We start from the raw sequence: 16,731 nt of genomic DNA on the forward strand, positions 1-16,731 counted from the left end.
AAAAATCATGCTTAAGGTGTGGAAAACACTCATTTAAAACATATTTTAATTGATACAAATCGAAACGAAAAATGTTTATTTGTATAGAGCGTCCATAGTGCATGTACCTTCAGCTTGCTCACCCTTGCGAGCTGTCGTCCAATGGAATCGGATGTAAACAAACGCATGCCGCTATCAAATTGAAAAGCCGCGCAATTTGGCATGCATTTTGGTGATGAACAAACGATAGATAGGCTAAGATCGCTTAGAAAAAAAACAATGGCAGTTAACGAGTTTATGCACCCAAGAAATCGATATCGAGAAAAGCCAAACTTTCAACAGCTGATTCAACAATTTCCCGAACTGAATGAAGTAGCCAGCGTGGTAAGTGTAGCACCCATACGCTTGATATCCTGCACACGATACTACAGTAATGCATCTCATTTTCAGGATTTAGCGGGGAAAGTAAAGCTAGACTATCGAAACAGGCAAGCAGTGCACTTGCTATCAAAATGTCTACTTCAGCGTGATTTTGGTTTGATGCTGGAACTTCCACCGAACAAACTAGTGCCAACACTGCCCCTGCGGTTAAACTACATCCACTGGTTGGAGGATATCGGATCCGTAGCACACTGGCAGGGGAAGGAAAAAGTGCGTGGCATTGATATCGGGTGTGGCGCATCCTGTATCTATCCACTGCTCGCGGTGGTACAATCCAACCATCGCTGGCACATGGTTGCCATCGAAAAGGCGGAAGACAGTTTGGAAAGCGCAAAGGCTAACGTCACCCGAAACAAGTTGCAAGATTGCATTCGCGTACAGCCGCAACAGCTGGCGGGAAACACGATTCTGCTGGACGTGCTGATGAAGGATTTCCCAGACGACCGGTTCGATTTCTGCATGTGCAATCCACCGTTTTTCGATAGCAATTCGAATGAGTTAAAGCCAAACGATCGAACTGGGAGACGGCGGGAACCTTCGAACGCTAGCTCGGGATCGCTAGATGAACTGTGCACAGAAGGTGGGGAGGTTAAATTTATCAGTCAAATCATAGCAGAAAGCCTCGAGCTAAAGGATCGCGTCTCGGTGTACACAACGATGATGGGCCATAAAAGAAGCTACCAGGAAATACTGCGTTTGCTAAAAAGTAAATCCATACATAACATCACCGTGAGCCGGTTTTGCCAAGGCAACACGACTCGATGGGCCGTAGGATGGACTTTCGATACGAATGTACCACTGTCCGTGGTGCCTAACAGTCTAATGGCAACTGGTGGTGGTGTATCATCCTGGCCTGGCAATAAGAAAAGCCCCGGAAATCCCGTGTTTTATAGAATTTTCACGCGCAACGGTGTGGACTCAATACAATCCGCCAAACAATACGTCACCAGTAAACTCCAAGCAATATCCATACACGTGGATACTGCTGGTGAATTGAGCAATGCGGAGGATATTGTTCTTAAGTTTACAGCTCGTGAGAACACATGGTCTCATCAGAGAAGAAAAAGACGTGCCGCCCTAATCAGCTCACAAGAAACGCATCCAATACGAATGGCAAACGGAAATGGGACAGAACAACAATGTCCCGTTGAACGCAATGGAAGCGACGCGAAGAAACCAAGACTGGAGGATGGTGCTGATCAGCATGGCAGCAGTGGCACCCATGAAATAGATAGCACCGATGACCCTTATCTAACTGCAGCGTTGAACTTACAGCGTAGGAAAGACGGTTATTATGTAGCGCTGCAGTATATCGCCGGTATTGCGGGAAAGGATGCAGTTAATCAGATACTTCAGTACCTAAAAAATACGATCAAAGCAGAAACTACCACAGACGATGATGGTAAAATGTTGGACGCTGGTACAAAGTGCCCGTCCGTTGAGTAGGAAATACATTTGAAATGATTCGTTAATATATGAAACGTTGCATAGCAAAAAAATAAAACATAGCCCTTGAACAGGCCGAGTATACATTTACAAGAACTGATTCTTATACATTTATTTTCCCGGTCGTTTGACGCAATGAGCGCATGTATCATGTAATAATGTTATAAATATTACACATCCGTATCGATCCACGTAATCGTCGACACGTATCGCACATACGCACACACACACACACACACACGCACACACATACATTCTACAATAATATTAGGAAAAGTGAACCTTACTCGTACTTGACATTTTCGCAAACAAGCGTCCTCGCACACGCCCGGTTCCGGTACGGTATCTGATGCAGACTTAAACATTTGAAAATAACCGAACACTAAACGAAAACTAAAATGCAACTAGCATTTTAAGCACATCAACATCCACCATCCACCGGTCAACAAACGGTGGATCCCCTTACCGGTCTGCTTTGCACGCGTTCGAGATGTATGCACACTACGCTAGCGGACAATATCTTGCTTAACATCTAAACCCTCCCCTACTGGACGCATTCGTATAAAAATATTTAACAAACTTACAGCTCCTGTTCGATGTGGCTGGGGTGACAGGACAGGGAGGGGGGGGGGGGAGCTTTTCCCACTTGAAAAACGTTTCAAAAACATACACCTGCACAAAACGCTACGACCGATCGGCGATCCGTTTAACAGAGAAATTTCATTTCCAATTTTTACACAGAAACAATAGCTATCTTTACACCAGCTGCTGCCGCCCTGACACTGATAACGCTCGCGTTGAAAATTAATTAACGGTAACGGTGATCCATCGGACACGACAAACACAAAAACAAAACAATCAAACAAACAAACAAAGAAACAAATGTATAAGCGTAACATTCGTCGTCTGCCGCGATCGATTCGGGTCCACTATTCGGGGTTGCCCTATGTTTTCCGAAAACACGCCAAACGCAAAAGGGTCGTTGGCCGTAAACCAGGTCCACGATAGACTAATAAATATAAAAAAGTACCGAAAAAGCTTAAGGATTAATTGTACAGTAAAAAAAAAAGAAGATATTCACAAATGTTGAGTGTATGCTTCGGAATCCGTCGTTCTCCATCTGCAGTAGCAACAGCCTTTCGTGTGAACTTTACCGCTCGGGATGCATGTGTACGCAGCGACGCGACGGGTCTGTTCCGACTGGGACCGCCCACCAACAACAAGCAGCAAGCAGCAGCATGCCACACTAACTACGCCTGGTAAATAAATGCGCCAGACCCGTTTCCTGGTTGCTTTCGATCAAATTAAATGCGTTCGACGAGCGGTGATTGTTCGGTGGCGGGACGATCGGTGGCAGGTTCAGTATCTTCACCTCCTTCCGACCGTGCTGGCCAATGTTGCGCCCGATAATGTTCGTTGTAATCTTTTTGAACAGGTCCTTCTTTGCCTTGTCGATCTTGTTGCCCTTGGTGCTGCCGGACGATATCTTTTCGTCCAGCTTCTGTATATCGCCCGCGCTTACGTTGGGAATCTGCTGGAGCACCTCCAGTATGTTCGGGAACTTGGGCCGAAGTATCTCGTACGCCTGCACACCGAGCGTAATGAGCGATGTCTGGAGACGGGAGAAGGAGAGAAAAATGCAGGGCTTGCGTTGAATTCCAGCTTTTGCGTGTGCTTACCTGGTTGGATTCGTGCTGCCCATGCAGCTGAAGAGCCTTCAGTACCGCTACAATAATGTTGGATGCCAACGCTTCGGTGATCAATTGTTCCGACGCTAGGAATCGTATGATTGGACCGCTGAGGAGTGTCGCTTTCAGACTGGAAATGCTATCATTCCATGAAAGAACGCTAGAAATTAAACCAAAAAAAAAGTTCACAAATGAGTAAACAATCCTGTTTTTCCAAATAGAGCGCGTCCTTTCATACCTTAAAACCGTCATCACGATAGGATTGCTCGTGTATTGATTCCTTAGCAATTTGCCACCCAAATCGCTAATGACCTCGGACGTCATGGCAGATTGTGCTGCACGTGTCAGCGCTTGCGGCGTACCGTCCATACTCTGATCGTCCTGATCCATGCCACCGGCCACTGTCGCATCGGCCGCTGAGTTAGCGGTCGGATCGATGGTAGTACCGACCAGCGCCACTTTCAGCACATCAATGTACTCCCTGGTGAGCGTTCGGTTGAGCATGTCTTCCAACACTTCCTGCGTGTCGCTTACATCCTCCCCCAGCTCGCCCGATTCGTAGAGCGACGTAATGTAATGCCAGCGAGCGGTCAGTCTTGTCAGCACTAAGAAAACAAGAGTACAACAAAGATCTTTTCATTTCTTCCTCCACAAAAGCACTCCACAACCGAGCATGGGACAACTACTCACTGAACGGAACAAAGTGGGCAAAGATTGGCAACAGGACTGCTTCGTGGAACACCGGTGGGCAGGAGTAGATGAATGGTTTAAGAAACACGCGCACAATGGTTCTGAGGCGAAAGTCGGGCACATACTCCAGGCTAGCAAACACGCTGCCGACGATAGCGTTCGCGATGCCGGGCAACGCGTAAAGGTCTCGCCCGAGCGACGGTCCAGCCGACCCCATCATGTGGTAACAGTGCTCGAAAATGTTCGACAAAAACGTTTGCATCCTTCCGAAAGCGGTCGGTGGCAGCTTTTGCGAAGGATCGAGCGGATCCTGCAGCACCGGCGACACGCCTAGCAGCTGCTTCTTCTCACTCTCCTGCATCCCATTGGCGTTGCGGAACGAGGCGGAAAAGGACTGCAATGCGTCCGGTTTCCACAGCTCGTTGAGGCATCGCATGAGCGACAGGATGTGGGGTAACAGTGGAACTACGTGCGAGGTGGCCGGGTTTCGACAGATCGGATTGCCCGATTCGGTTAGCGCTACGACGAAACCGCCGCGCGAGCAGCGATCCGGATCGTCTGGCCAGGAGCAACGCTTAATCACTCCCAGCACGAGATTGAGCGCGTACGTCAGCTGCCGGCGATTCACATTGTACGGGTCCTCGATTGTCGTGGCAAACGGTTCGAAGGCTGAATGGTTGAGTCCGACGTATTCGATGAAGGTGTGTGCAGTTTTTACCACCGGCATCAGCATCCCACCCCAGATCGATACCCCTTCGCGAATGACTTCCGCTACGAAGCTGCTTTGACGCTCGAAATCGCAAAAATGGTTCGAAATCAGCAGCAACGCTTCCAGCAACGTAACCTGCTCTACCTTGCTGAGCCGTTCCGGTTGCAGGATAAGATTTTTAACGCTCGTATTGATCTGATCAAAGATGGGCAACAACAGGAGCGGATACTTGTGTGCAATTTTCACCATTAGCGCGGCCGCATGACGACGGAGATTTTTTACCGCCACCGTGCGCGTGTGGCGCGTTTCACCCGGCTCCTGAAAGACCAGCGAGGCAAATATCTTCTCCAGCACGCGTGGCAACAGCTGCACACCGGTCATGGCCACACAGTTGGCCGCCGTAATCTGGCACGAGGACATGCTGAGAAACACGAACAAGGAGGAGATGCAGGACAGCAGCACGGAAAGGACGAGCGGGTCGTTGGATTCTACCTTCAGACACTCTTCGAGCAATCGCAGCCCGGCCGAGACTGATGGACGTTCGGTGACCATCAGAATACGGGACAGTACGCCATCGAGCACATTGGTCAGTGCGTCCCATTCTAGGTACACCGGGTCAGTTATGCTGCACGTGGTATTGCGCTCCGTTGTGGCCGTTTTCTGCAGCCTTGCGTTAAGCCAGTGTTCGCAGTAGGAGAACGTCACGAGCGGTGCGATGAGTGTTGCCTGACGAAAGATTTCCAGGAAATCCGTACGACAGCGAAAGAAAAACACCAGCCACTCTTCCTCGCCGTCATAGTCCAGGCTGGCAAACGTCTGCGGATGCATCGTAATTTCTGTGGGGCGCGTTAGCGGATAGTTGATCTTTATGATCTTCGGCCCGATCACCTCGATCACCTGTGGAATGTACTCGAGCACCAGCGGCTCCTTGGATATCTGCTCGTGCTTTAGCAGGCTGGTCCAGATCAGGGCAGCGGGATGTGCGAGACTGTAGCTCGAGTGGCGCGTAAAGATCAGTAACGTGCCCAGGAAAGTCGCCAAACAGTGTGGTCGAATCGGGAGACAGTCCTCCTTGCCCCACAGGGCCGTCATTTGGGACGCCAATCCCGTCAGCACGGGGATGAGTTTTTTCAGAAACAGATAGTACGATTCCGTGCCGAGACGATCGTTCTGTGTGGCCGCTTGGAAGTAATGTTCGACCGGAGCGTCTTCGAGCAGAAACAGCAGCGGCTTGCGATCTTTGAGCTGGCCACGCCGGTTGGCAATCTGTCCAAGGCAGTCGGCTGCCGGTTGCTGGAACTCGACGTCCGTTAGTAGAATGCACAGAATCTGCAATAACCGTCCGTTGGCCGCCATCACGTGATTGATGGATACCCACTCCACGAACCCGGTTAGTGTTTGTAACGCCACCTGCACGACACGGCTGTGCCCATGCGCTTTGTGCTTGTCGCCAACCGTGGTTGCGTTTCGGAACTCGCCCACGTGCAGTTCGATGAGCCGTAAGAAAAAGTTGAATATCTCCGACATGTTCACCGTGAGCGCCTGATAAATGTCCTTCCGCCGTTGATTGGACTCGATTGTCTGCAACAGTGCCACATCCTCGACGAGCCTGAGAAACACTAGCAATACCAGCTCCGTTTGAGCCGTGCCCTGCGAACAGGCATCACTCAACTCGACCAGTAGGGTAGTCCATTGCTGGGGCCATTCCCGCTTTATCATCTCCACGATAATCCGTGACACACCGTCCTTTATGTGGGCCAAACTTTGATCCTGTGCCTCCCCGACGCCGGCGTTTAGCAGCTTCATGGCATTTTCCTTGATGAATATTTTCTCTTGCTGCGAGATGCTGTTCCAGTTGAACTTGATCGTATGCTCCATTAGCTGCAGTCCGAAGTGGCGCACGATGGGTGGGTAGTTGCCGGTCACCAGTGAAAGGCCCGCTTGTGCACAGAGTGGTGATACCTCTTTGAATCTGCAAGGAAACGAGTCCGGATCATTACTTTGGGACAAACATTGCACGGTTTCCCACATACCGTTCACAGGCTACGTATGCATCCATCCTAGCCTGCTGTGTTGCATCGGGATCCATCGTTATCTTCACGGCACGAGCCAGCTCATTGGCAAGTTCCACTACTTCGTGAGCCATCTCCATTCCGGGGCCGGGGACTAGGGGATCACGCTTGTTCACAACCTTTCCTCTCCTCAGAGACTGCCTTTCAGCCTTCCGAAAGTCCGTTCGGCGACCACTACCACTACAGGTCTACAAAGGATGGTGGGGTTGAGCACGATCGGGCCAGGAAAATCGCCGCTAAACTTAGGCACACTAGATTGCATCAGATGAATAAATAAAATCACATGTTTTTACAGATCATCTTCTTCGGAGAATACTATACAGAAGAGGCGAAAGCCACGATTAGATCGGAAGTTGGATAAGGGGTGGGTATCGGTAGACTTTAACGCACAAGTTGTGCAAATGATGCAACATGCATTTTTCGGTTGAAACGCATTCTCCTCGTGCTGGGATGCACCACAGGTAGATTACACTCGTGGAGTATGTTCAGCGCCGCGTACAAAACGCTGCCTCGAGGAGCGCTGCATGGTCGGCCAGTGTCACGGCAGCAGTTTTGGTGCATGTTTTCATTGACGCAACTTACCGCACACGTTTCCCGAGACGATTACGCTGTCAACACTTTGTCATTTCCGTCATTGGCCTTTGTTTTACGCACGCCTATTGAAATAGGAACGATAATTGTGGAAAAATGCAGTGGGAACGATTCTGGTCAACGCGGTCTCGCGCTGCGAAACTTTCTTCTTCTTCTTCGACCCTGCTCAAAGCAAACGACATCAATGGTCGCGGAGCTCGAACTTCAAACATGACAAGCAGCCGCCGTCGTTGTGCCGTCGAGCAGCATCCTGCGCGGTTGTAAATATCAATTTATTTCCCAAAGCGAACGATAAAAATTGTCAGTTGATAGAATTGAAATCAAAGTTTTCAATTCATTGATTTGGATTTTGGATTTTGAAATTAGAATAAATTCTATTGTTTTCTCTGTTTTTTTTAAATTGCAGGCATCGCTTTTCGAGCAAGTGTAGTTAGCTTGGGCAAAAATGACAAAAGACACTGCTGTCAAAAAGACCGGCAACGCGCGGAATAATATTGTTTTGCTTGTTTACTTTGTACTGGAATAGGGACGGAGAATAGAAGGTTTCGGATTGCGTGTGAAAAAACATCAAAAGCATGGATACGAAAGGATCACCGGCAACGCATACCATCACGCTCCCAGAGCAAATCATCACCTTTGAACTATCGTCCTACGAATGGTCTCAGAATCTGTTATGCATTGCGTTGATGGACAAGCTTGTGCTTGGTAGCGTGCGCTTTCCGGTAAGCATTTTCACCCTCCTCGATCAACGCTGTTTGTAAACGATCCTTCTTTCCATTTCCCGTTTTTAGGAAGAAAACGAAAACGAATCGTTCGAATGGAAACAGTTGAAAGAAATTCACCATAAAAGTAGACCGCATTCCGTAGCTTTTGCCCCGGAAACATCGCTCGCCATCGTACCGAAGAAGGTGGTGATAGCGAGCGCCGGGTCGGATTATAAGGTCCATATCTTCCAGAGCGATTTGGATCAAAACGATACTGTTCAACTGTTGGACGGACATCGATCATACGTGAACCATGTAAGCTGGGATCCGGACGGTGAATTCCTGGCATCTTGCAGCGACGATAACAGCTGTGTATTGTGGAAGTGCAAGGAGGATTACACTCAAGGCCCAAGTTTCTTCTTCGGTTCGGCCGTTCTGTCCGCTAAATGGCATCCAGAGGAATCGGGCCATCTTTTAATTGCCGAAAAGTGTGGCGTAGTGCACCTGTACAAAGTGCATTTGAAAACATCGATGCTGTCGGTCGAAACGGACAGTAATCCGCTCAGCTATGCCGACTGGAACCTAAGCAACTCGGCTTACGTCGTAGCCCTGGCAAGGGGTAATGTTTTCTTCTGGGATTTGAAAAATTCCAGCTGGCCGATTGAGAACAAACCGTTGCATGATGATTGTGGGCATATTGTGAAATTTTCTCCGCACTCAGAGAATGTAGTGGCCAGTATTGGCAAGCCGAACGCAACGCTGAAAGTAATTCACATGAAAAACAAGCTACCCCAGATAGAGGCGAAACTGCAACTTTACGGTGGTCTTTGCTGGCATTATCAGTTGCCGTACGTTGTGGCAGCTTCTGATAGAACGTTATGCTTCTGGAAGGTGTTGATTTAGTATGATGCAATGGAATCCTTTTAAATTTCGCAATCATTTCAAAGCATTTTCCAATAGTTCTAAAAACTCTTGAATTGTACTAAAACTACCTTGTCTGTATAGACCTTGTGTACGGACTGGTTGCTGTCAACGGAACGAATAATAAATAAATGTCAATAAACAGCACGCGTCCAGAATTTTGCTGCTGCGATTCCAAAACAATCCGACGAAGTTGTAGATACCCCGTGCAATTTGTTGCATTTATTCTATTGCGCTTGTAGCCGGCTGTCCCAGTGCTATAACCCATTGTAACAATGTTTCTGCGTAGGATTTTAGCGGCCGGTAAGTGCAGTAGTAGCAAGTGTCCCATCGTACCGGTACATTACGTCACGGTTTCGCTTGTTTCATCCGTAGGTTTGCCGCGGTCGATGTCCACTGCTTCGATGCCCGAGCAGGTGGTAGCGGTGGATAAAGGTGTGTGTGTGTGAGAGAGAGAAACAATACCATGCCAAGTGTGTATCCACATAAAACAATTTGAATTCTATCCTTGCTTTACAGCTTCCGACGTGCTAAATCATCCTGACTACTTTGACGTGCATAAGCTTTTCACGGTCGAAGATCTGTTCCGTGCTAGGGTTCACCTAGGCCACAAGGAGGGAACGCTGAATGACAGCATGAAAGGTTACTTGTACGGCAGCCGTTTGGGCCATTGCATTATCGATCTGGATAAAACGGTAGAATATCTACGCACTGCCTTAAACGTCGCTGCTCACATCGCATACCGCGATGGAATTATTTTATTCTTCAATCGCAACGCACTCAACGCCCACAAAGTAGAACAAACAGCCAAAGAGTGCGGCGAATTTGCGCACACACGTTATTGGCGAGGCGGTGTGTTCACGAATGCAAAAGTTCAGTTCGGCGCCGTGACGCGTCTCCCGGATTTGTGCATATTTCTAAACACCATGAACAACGTCCTCGACATGCACACGGCAGTGCGTGACGCAGCCAAGATGAATATTCCAACGATCGGCATCGTTGATACGAACTGCAATCCAAACCTTATCACCTATCCCGTACCCGGCAATGACGATAGTCCGGCCGCGATCGAGTTGTATTGCAAACTGTTCAAAAAGGCCATTCTTCTGGGAAAGGAAAAACGGAAGGCGCATGAGGCAAACGGAGCTCAGTGAAGATATTTGAACAACGCATGTTACTAACCAATTAAGTAGATTAAAATGCTAGGTCCCGAAGAACAGGAACGAAAACTTCAATCAAAAGGTGTCTCCTTTATTGGCCGCATTACCTTCCCATTCTAGGGTTTCGAATTGAACCTCGTCGGTACCTTCATCAATATAAGCGAGGACGCACAGCTTATTCACCACCACCGAAAGTCGGCATACACGAATTAAATACTTGACATCAAATGTTTGCCGGATACCGTTCTGCATTACGTGCACCATATGCGATGCGTGGAAATACATTGGATCGCCGGGATATAGAAGAAAATCACATCCAAATGCATCGCCGGTAGTTATAAAGCCTCCCTGGTGCCATAGCGATTTAAACACACGATATTTAACGGTTTCGTCTGAACTCAACTCCAGTGAACACTCTGAAAAACCTTGAAAAAAGCAAAACTTTACGCAGGTACAACTAAAGCGCACATTCGTTAGCTTACCAAATGGAAGCGGATATTTCAACGGTATCTGTACCATTGCATCGAACTTTTCGTGCATTATCCTTGTCCTCTCTTCGTCGACCAGTTGTTCAGCGTCGAGGTGGATGTCTGGAGGGAGAATGAGAGGAGCGTCACGCGAAACATCCCGATTTCGACCGAAAATGGTACCAAAATTACCTTCTGCTTTTACTCCCGTTTTGAGGAGCTTTTTCCGCTTTCCATCAATAATTTTTGGCAAATGTTTACGAAATGCTTCCAGCCTTTTCTCGACTACTGGCATGTGCAATTCTTCCTTCTGTCGCTCAACCATCCGGACGTACGTGTCAACCTCCTCGTCAGATGGTGCCCTTTGTAATGCGCCATTAGTATCCACCAAACGTATTAACTGGCTGTCTAGAAGAAGTTTTAGTTCGCAGGTCGATAGGGCAACGGGCATTCCTTGTTGGTTTACATTCCGTGGATGCGACACGGGAACACCGATCAGATTCCCGACAATCCGATGCTCATATCGAAGTTTTAAATAGTCTACAAGAAACGATAGCGTCCGGAATAAATACTCCGCAGAACGTTTGGGAAGGGATCAAAAGCGTTTACCTTCGGCATCGAATATTAATCCTCGGCCGTGCATATAACTCACTGCAATCCGGCTCATGGTTGAAGGTTCTTCTTCTTCTTCTTCTATTTTGTTGAAACAGGGTATAGCCTTCTATGCGTATGAGCAACTATTGTTCCCCCCACATATTCAAAGGTTAACTGTTTCGTTTGGGCTTTCGACTGAGTCCTAGGACTGCTCAAGAGTCATCTACCCGGTTGCGGAGTCTGTTGTTTTTCTGCTTGGTCTGTTTGTCAGATGAGTGGTGTTATGCTTTTCGTTTATGCTGCATGTTTCATGTCTTGCTTGGTTCTATTCAAAGTGAGATTTTTGTTTCTCGTATGAATTTGGTTATATTTTTGACCATGCGTCCGTTCGGCTCTTTCCATTTCTCTAAAAATGCGTCGAAGGAGATGTCGTATTTTTCTCGTTGGGTCTGGTATCTGTTGCAGTAAAAGATGTTATGTGTTCCGGTTTCGGGAATATTACATGCATCACAGTTTCCGTTTTCGGTGATTCTCATTTTGTTGAGCCAATATTTTGAGAGATCATGTCCAGCTATGATTTTGTTTGTTGTTTTGATGTCGTGGGGTGTGATGCTTAAATTGTGGTGCCACGGTTTGTCTTCGAACTCTTTTTGGAATCTTTGGAATTTTTTTCCCTTTTGCTCACACGTTTTTTTGTACCATTCTCTAGTTTCTTTTTTCATGTTTTCAACTAACATATGGTTTACATCTGCCAAACGTAGTTTGTTGTTGTATATGTCTTTTGCGTGCACTCCTTTTTTTGCTAGTTCATCTGCCTTTTCGTTTCCATATAGACCTAAGTGTCCTGGAATCCATCTTATTTGAGCGTTAGAGTGTTTGCATCCTCTGAGTATATTATAGACTATTTCGTCGATGTGATCGAGGTATTGAGCGTTAATGAGGATTTTACATGCAGCTTGACTGTCTGTAAGGATGATTGGGTTTTCTATTTTTTCTATCGTTATGATGTTAATGGCTTTTTCTATGGCTGCTAATTCTATGGACGTAATTGGAGTTATGTTTTTTGTTTTGAATTTATGTGCCCAGTATCTGTTATTGTTATTATTGTGAGGTCTTATGTATATTCCGATTCCGCATCCCTCATCGCTCTTGCTCCCGTCAGTGAAAATTAGAGTGTTCGTTGTTCCTAGCTTTTTTATTTCCTGTTCGCAAAATTGTTTGAGGTATACTTTCCCTGCTGTAGAGTTTTTTGATATGTTGGGTTCGATTTCACAGCGAATTTTTGTGCTTCCATTGATGTTATTTGTTTTGATTCTTGCTGTTTCTTCAAAAATATTCAGATTGTTCTGGAATAAATTCTCCATGTATGATTTGTTTCTTGATCTGGTTCTTGAGTTTTCTCTCATGGTTCTTCTCATTTGGTCCCTATGGATCGGAGAGTATATTAATGTTTTGACCATGTCCTTTTTGGCTATATAACTTGCTCTAATGTGTGGTGGGGTTTCGGCTGCAATCGCCATTAGCGTGTTAATAGGGGTTGTTTTAGAGCAACCCGTTACTTTTCTGAGTGACTGGTTTGTAATTGAATTCATTGAGTTTAGTAAGTTTTTTTTTGCATTTAGAGTGTACAGGGAGCCAGTTTCCAAAATGTTCCTTATAATGGCTCTGTGTACAGTAATGGTTTTCGTAGGGCTGAGGTTGTTTTTGGTGTTACATATCCTTCTCACTAACTGTAATCTTTTTCTAGCTTTATCCTTGAGTTCTTCTACATGTTTTTTGAAAAATAGGTTGCCATCAATCCACACTCCGAGATATTTGTAAACTGTAACTTTTTCTATTCGCTGGTTTCTTATTTGTATAGTGATGTTTTGGGGTTTCTTGCTGAAGATCATAAATTTTGTTTTGTCTATGTTAATTGGAAGCTTTAGTTCCTGGATTGTATTTGAAAAACTATTGATCGCTGTTTGCATCTTATATTCCAGTTCTGTGGCTGTTTTCCCTTTTTGAATGATTACGAAATCGTCCGCATACTGTAAAACTTTTCCGTCGCTATTGTTGAGTGTTTCGTGGATTTTTTTGGTGTAGATGTTAAATAAGGTGGGTGAGAGGACATCCCCTTGTGGTAAACCGTCTGACACTAATTTTTTTAGCTTTTCTCCTTCTGATTTTATTTCTATCGTTCTGTTGTTTAAGAAACTTCCTACCCATCTAATGATTTCTATCGGAATCTGGTTTTGCTCCAAAATTTGTATGAGCGAGTCTGTGTGTACGTTGTTGTACGCGCTTTTTAAATCTATAAACATTATTCCAGTTAACCAGTTTTTTCTTTTGTTGGATGTAATTTCATTCACTAAATAGTTGACGCATTGGTTTGTGGTACAGTTTTTTTTGAAGCCAAAAGAAGTTGTTGGTATAATGTTGTTGTTGTGACAGTGTCTGTTGAGGTCTTCTAATACTGCTGAATTTATGATTTTAGTGATAGCCGGAATCATAGCTATGGGCCTATAGTTTTTAGCGTTGTTTCTATCAGCCCCTGGTTTGGGTATCGCCACTATTTCTATGTGTTTGTATTGCTTTTTTAAATTTCCTTTTTCCCACATGTTATTTATCTCCTTTACTATTTTACTGACCGATGGTCTATTTATATTTTTCAGAATTTCGTAGGAGATTTTGTCAGGCCCTGGGGCTGTATTTTTCTTTTTTTTTAGAATGTTATGCCATCTTTCTTCGTCCATGATATTGTTTAATGGCCTAGCATATTGATAAGGTTTTTTGTTCCCTTTCTTATTTTTTTGAAAATTTTCTTCTAAAAATGTTTTTGCTTCCTCTTTGTTGTTGTGGATGAGATTTTCATCTTTTGTGTTTGTTTTTTTGCCTTCGATTTTTCCTATAAATCTCCATAATTCTGTGGTGTTAGTGTAATTGTTTATCTCGCTAAGTTTCTCTTCATATTTTTGGATTTTGTGTTTTCTTTTAATTAGTCTGAACTTAGCTAGATTTTTCTTGAATTCAATTTCGTTCTCTATTGTTTTGTTTCTATTGAAAATTTGTCTACTTTTGTTTTTTTCCTTCCAAGCTTTTTCCGTTTCTCTATTCCACCAGATTTTTAGTGGTTTTTTTGATTTAGAGGTGTTTCCTTTTACTATTGTGTCTATTTTCTGGAAAATTTGTTTCACTGAGGTGTGTTCCTCTATTTCCATTTGTTTTAATTCATGGTAAAGTTTTTTCCTGTTTGTTATTAGTCGGGCTTGTTTGTGATTGATTGTTTCTATAGTTGTGATAATTGTTTTGTGATTGGTGGCTCCCATGTGGTGATCTAGTACTACCCTTGTGCATTTATCGGTTATGTTTTCTGTTACGAATGTTAAGTCTATTGCTGTATTTCTTTTGTTTAAGTCTGTGGGGATGTATGTAGGTTCTTTGTTGTGCAAAATTGTTAGTTGAGTATTGTCTATTTCGTTAATTATAAACGTACCTTTATTGTCGCTCCAAGGGTTTCCCCATGAGGTGTGATGCGAGTTGAGGTCTGCGGCTATTAGGCATTTCCTGTTGTTTGTATTGTGTATTATTTGCGTAATGGTGTCTTTGAAGTCTTGAATCGGGGTCCTAGGGGCTGCATAGATGCAAATTATTTTGAATTTATCCTGTATGAGTTCAATTTCTGTGATTTGTATGTTTTCGTTACTAAGTCTATTGATTGTTCTAAATTTTTTGTTTTTTTGGAGGTAAATTGCAGTGCCTCCATAGCCGTCCGATCTATTGCTGTTTATGCGGTTGTAGTTGTGGATTTTGGATTTATGTAGATTATTGTCGTCTAACCAAGTTTCACAGATGCAAGCTGCTGTGATGTCTTGTGCGAGTAGAATTCTTTCTAACTCGTCTTTGTTTTTAATGAGGCTGGTTATGTTTGTTTGTAGTATTTTTAATGTGGATGTCATAATATTGAGCAAATTTATCTTTTCTTTTTTTTATATGTTAACAAAAACCTATACAACAAAAAACCTGTTTGGCAGTTTATAGTATGCTACGTTCGTTCGTTTTGGTGCTTTTTTTGTGTGGCTTTTTAAAATCATGCTGGGAGACCCCTGCTTTTTCCTCGTCTGTGTCTGGATAGGAGCTGTCGGACATTGCTCTTTTGTTGAGTGTCATAGTGCTCGAGACACTTTTACCGTAGTCTATGCGTTCCAGTGCTTTGCTGCAGCCTGGTTCGTCAATGGATTTTTTTCTAGTAATTGTACCCACCTGGGTGGGGACACTTTTTGTGGTTACCACTTTTTCTGTTGAGCCCTCTTTGGCCGTAGTGTGGTTGCCCTGTACTATTGCCGAGTATAGGCGCTGGTTGACACCTGAAGCCTTTTGGCTGTTATTTTTCCTGTTTTGTGTGCAGGAAACACCGTAATGGACCATTTGATCGCAGTACATGCAGGTTTGTTCCTGCCCGCGGTATGTGATCCTACCCCGCTCACCCTTTATGGTGATGTATGATGGAATGGGCCTGTTAATTAACATTTTCACCGCTCTGTTGCCGTTTCTTACGCCTGGAAAAGGCGTAGGCTCCTCCCAGAGGAGGTCCTTTGCCCCCTTCACCTCCCCGAAGGCCTCCAAAGCTGATATAATATCCGCGTTAGTCACCTTGGCGGATACCTCCTGTATGGTTACGACTTTGGTGTCGTCCTCCATTGTGATTGGGATCGCGTGATCCCGACCGTTACACGTGATGGTGTGCTTTCTATCATGCACCTCCACTATTAAGAGAGCATCGCCCTCCTCTTTCATCTCCACCACCACAGATGTGGAAAGGTTCAGGAATTGTACCATTTCCAGCTTTTCCGGTTTTAGGCTTAGCTTGTCCGTAAGGAAGCTAAAAATTTCCGTGCGTGTGGGCTTTCTTGGGATTTGCGAGAAATCCACCTTAAAGGTTCTGTCGCTAACCGACATTTTTCAAATCAAAATCCTCTCTTTTTTACGCAAAAATTGTCCGTTACGAAAAGACACGTTTTTTGACACTCGCTGGTAATGACAGACTGATGGTTGAAGGTACATCGTGGTAAACATCCAGCTACTAACAGCTGTTTGTTTATAGTTGGTGCAGGCAAACAAATGTAAGGTGTGACAGATTGACCTCCTACGATTGAAATGGTAATTTTAGGGAAATTTAACCATTCGCTAATTGAATGAATATAACAATAACTAAAGCAATAACCTACGAATGAAATCAATTTATAATATCCGAAAGGCAGTTCCAATTTTGATTTTGTATGAGCACACC

General features: G+C 45.0%; 6 protein-coding genes across 7 annotated transcripts; 3 read left to right on the forward strand and 3 right to left on the reverse strand.

Annotated features, from left to right (window-relative positions):
* Positions 1–106: 106 nt before the first annotated feature.
* On the forward strand, positions 107–1,959 carry LOC118504839 (U6 small nuclear RNA (adenine-(43)-N(6))-methyltransferase). Its single transcript, XM_036039843.1, has 2 exons — positions 107–363; positions 430–1,959. The coding sequence occupies exons 1-2, from the start codon at positions 202–204 to the stop codon at positions 1,864–1,866; spliced, it is 1,599 nt and encodes a 532-aa protein (XP_035895736.1). The 5' UTR covers positions 107–201; the 3' UTR covers positions 1,867–1,959.
* On the reverse strand, positions 1,949–7,793 carry LOC118504836 (exportin-5). Its single transcript, XM_036039841.1, has 6 exons — positions 7,608–7,793; positions 6,987–7,276; positions 4,245–6,925; positions 3,793–4,159; positions 3,546–3,714; positions 1,949–3,478 (listed from the first exon to the last, which is right to left on the reverse strand). Exons 2-6 carry the CDS (start codon positions 7,103–7,105, stop codon positions 3,113–3,115), a joined length of 3,702 nt encoding a protein of 1,233 aa, XP_035895734.1. The 5' UTR covers positions 7,106–7,276; positions 7,608–7,793; the 3' UTR covers positions 1,949–3,112.
* Positions 7,794–8,071: 278 nt separating this feature from the next.
* On the forward strand, positions 8,072–10,455 carry LOC118506156 (nucleoporin Nup37). Its single transcript, XM_036042926.1, has 4 exons — positions 8,072–8,338; positions 8,408–9,544; positions 9,617–9,676; positions 9,761–10,455. The coding sequence occupies exons 1-2, from the start codon at positions 8,192–8,194 to the stop codon at positions 9,221–9,223; spliced, it is 963 nt and encodes a 320-aa protein (XP_035898819.1). The 5' UTR covers positions 8,072–8,191; the 3' UTR covers positions 9,224–9,544; positions 9,617–9,676; positions 9,761–10,455.
* LOC118506159 (28S ribosomal protein S2, mitochondrial) lies at positions 9,364–10,476 on the forward strand. The gene is made up of 3 exons (XM_036042930.1): positions 9,364–9,544; positions 9,617–9,676; positions 9,761–10,476. Exons 1-3 carry the CDS (start codon positions 9,517–9,519, stop codon positions 10,393–10,395), a joined length of 723 nt encoding a protein of 240 aa, XP_035898823.1. The 5' UTR covers positions 9,364–9,516; the 3' UTR covers positions 10,396–10,476.
* On the reverse strand, positions 10,472–11,915 carry LOC118506157 (tRNA-splicing endonuclease subunit Sen34). 2 transcript variants are annotated; one of them, XM_036042928.1, is made up of 4 exons: positions 11,478–11,915; positions 11,061–11,408; positions 10,884–10,991; positions 10,472–10,817 (listed from the first exon to the last, which is right to left on the reverse strand). In XM_036042928.1, exons 1-4 carry the CDS (start codon positions 11,533–11,535, stop codon positions 10,477–10,479), a joined length of 855 nt encoding a protein of 284 aa, XP_035898821.1. In that variant the 5' UTR covers positions 11,536–11,915; the 3' UTR covers positions 10,472–10,476. The 2 variants fall into 2 exon arrangements, with proteins under 2 accessions (XP_035898821.1, XP_035898820.1); XM_036042927.1 differs by having other exon boundaries at positions 10,472–10,826; positions 11,478–11,908.
* A 672-nt stretch (positions 11,916–12,587) lies between these two features.
* LOC118506158 lies at positions 12,588–16,483 on the reverse strand. The gene is made up of 2 exons (XM_036042929.1): positions 15,705–16,483; positions 12,588–15,075 (listed from the first exon to the last, which is right to left on the reverse strand). Exons 1-2 carry the CDS (start codon positions 16,398–16,400, stop codon positions 15,028–15,030), a joined length of 744 nt encoding a protein of 247 aa, XP_035898822.1. The 5' UTR covers positions 16,401–16,483; the 3' UTR covers positions 12,588–15,027.
* Positions 16,484–16,731: the final 248 nt, after the last annotated feature.

This window comes from Anopheles stephensi, chromosome 2, assembly GCF_013141755.1.
Source record: "Anopheles stephensi strain Indian chromosome 2, UCI_ANSTEP_V1.0, whole genome shotgun sequence".
In the NCBI taxonomy this organism is placed as follows: domain Eukaryota; kingdom Metazoa; phylum Arthropoda; class Insecta; order Diptera; family Culicidae; genus Anopheles; species Anopheles stephensi.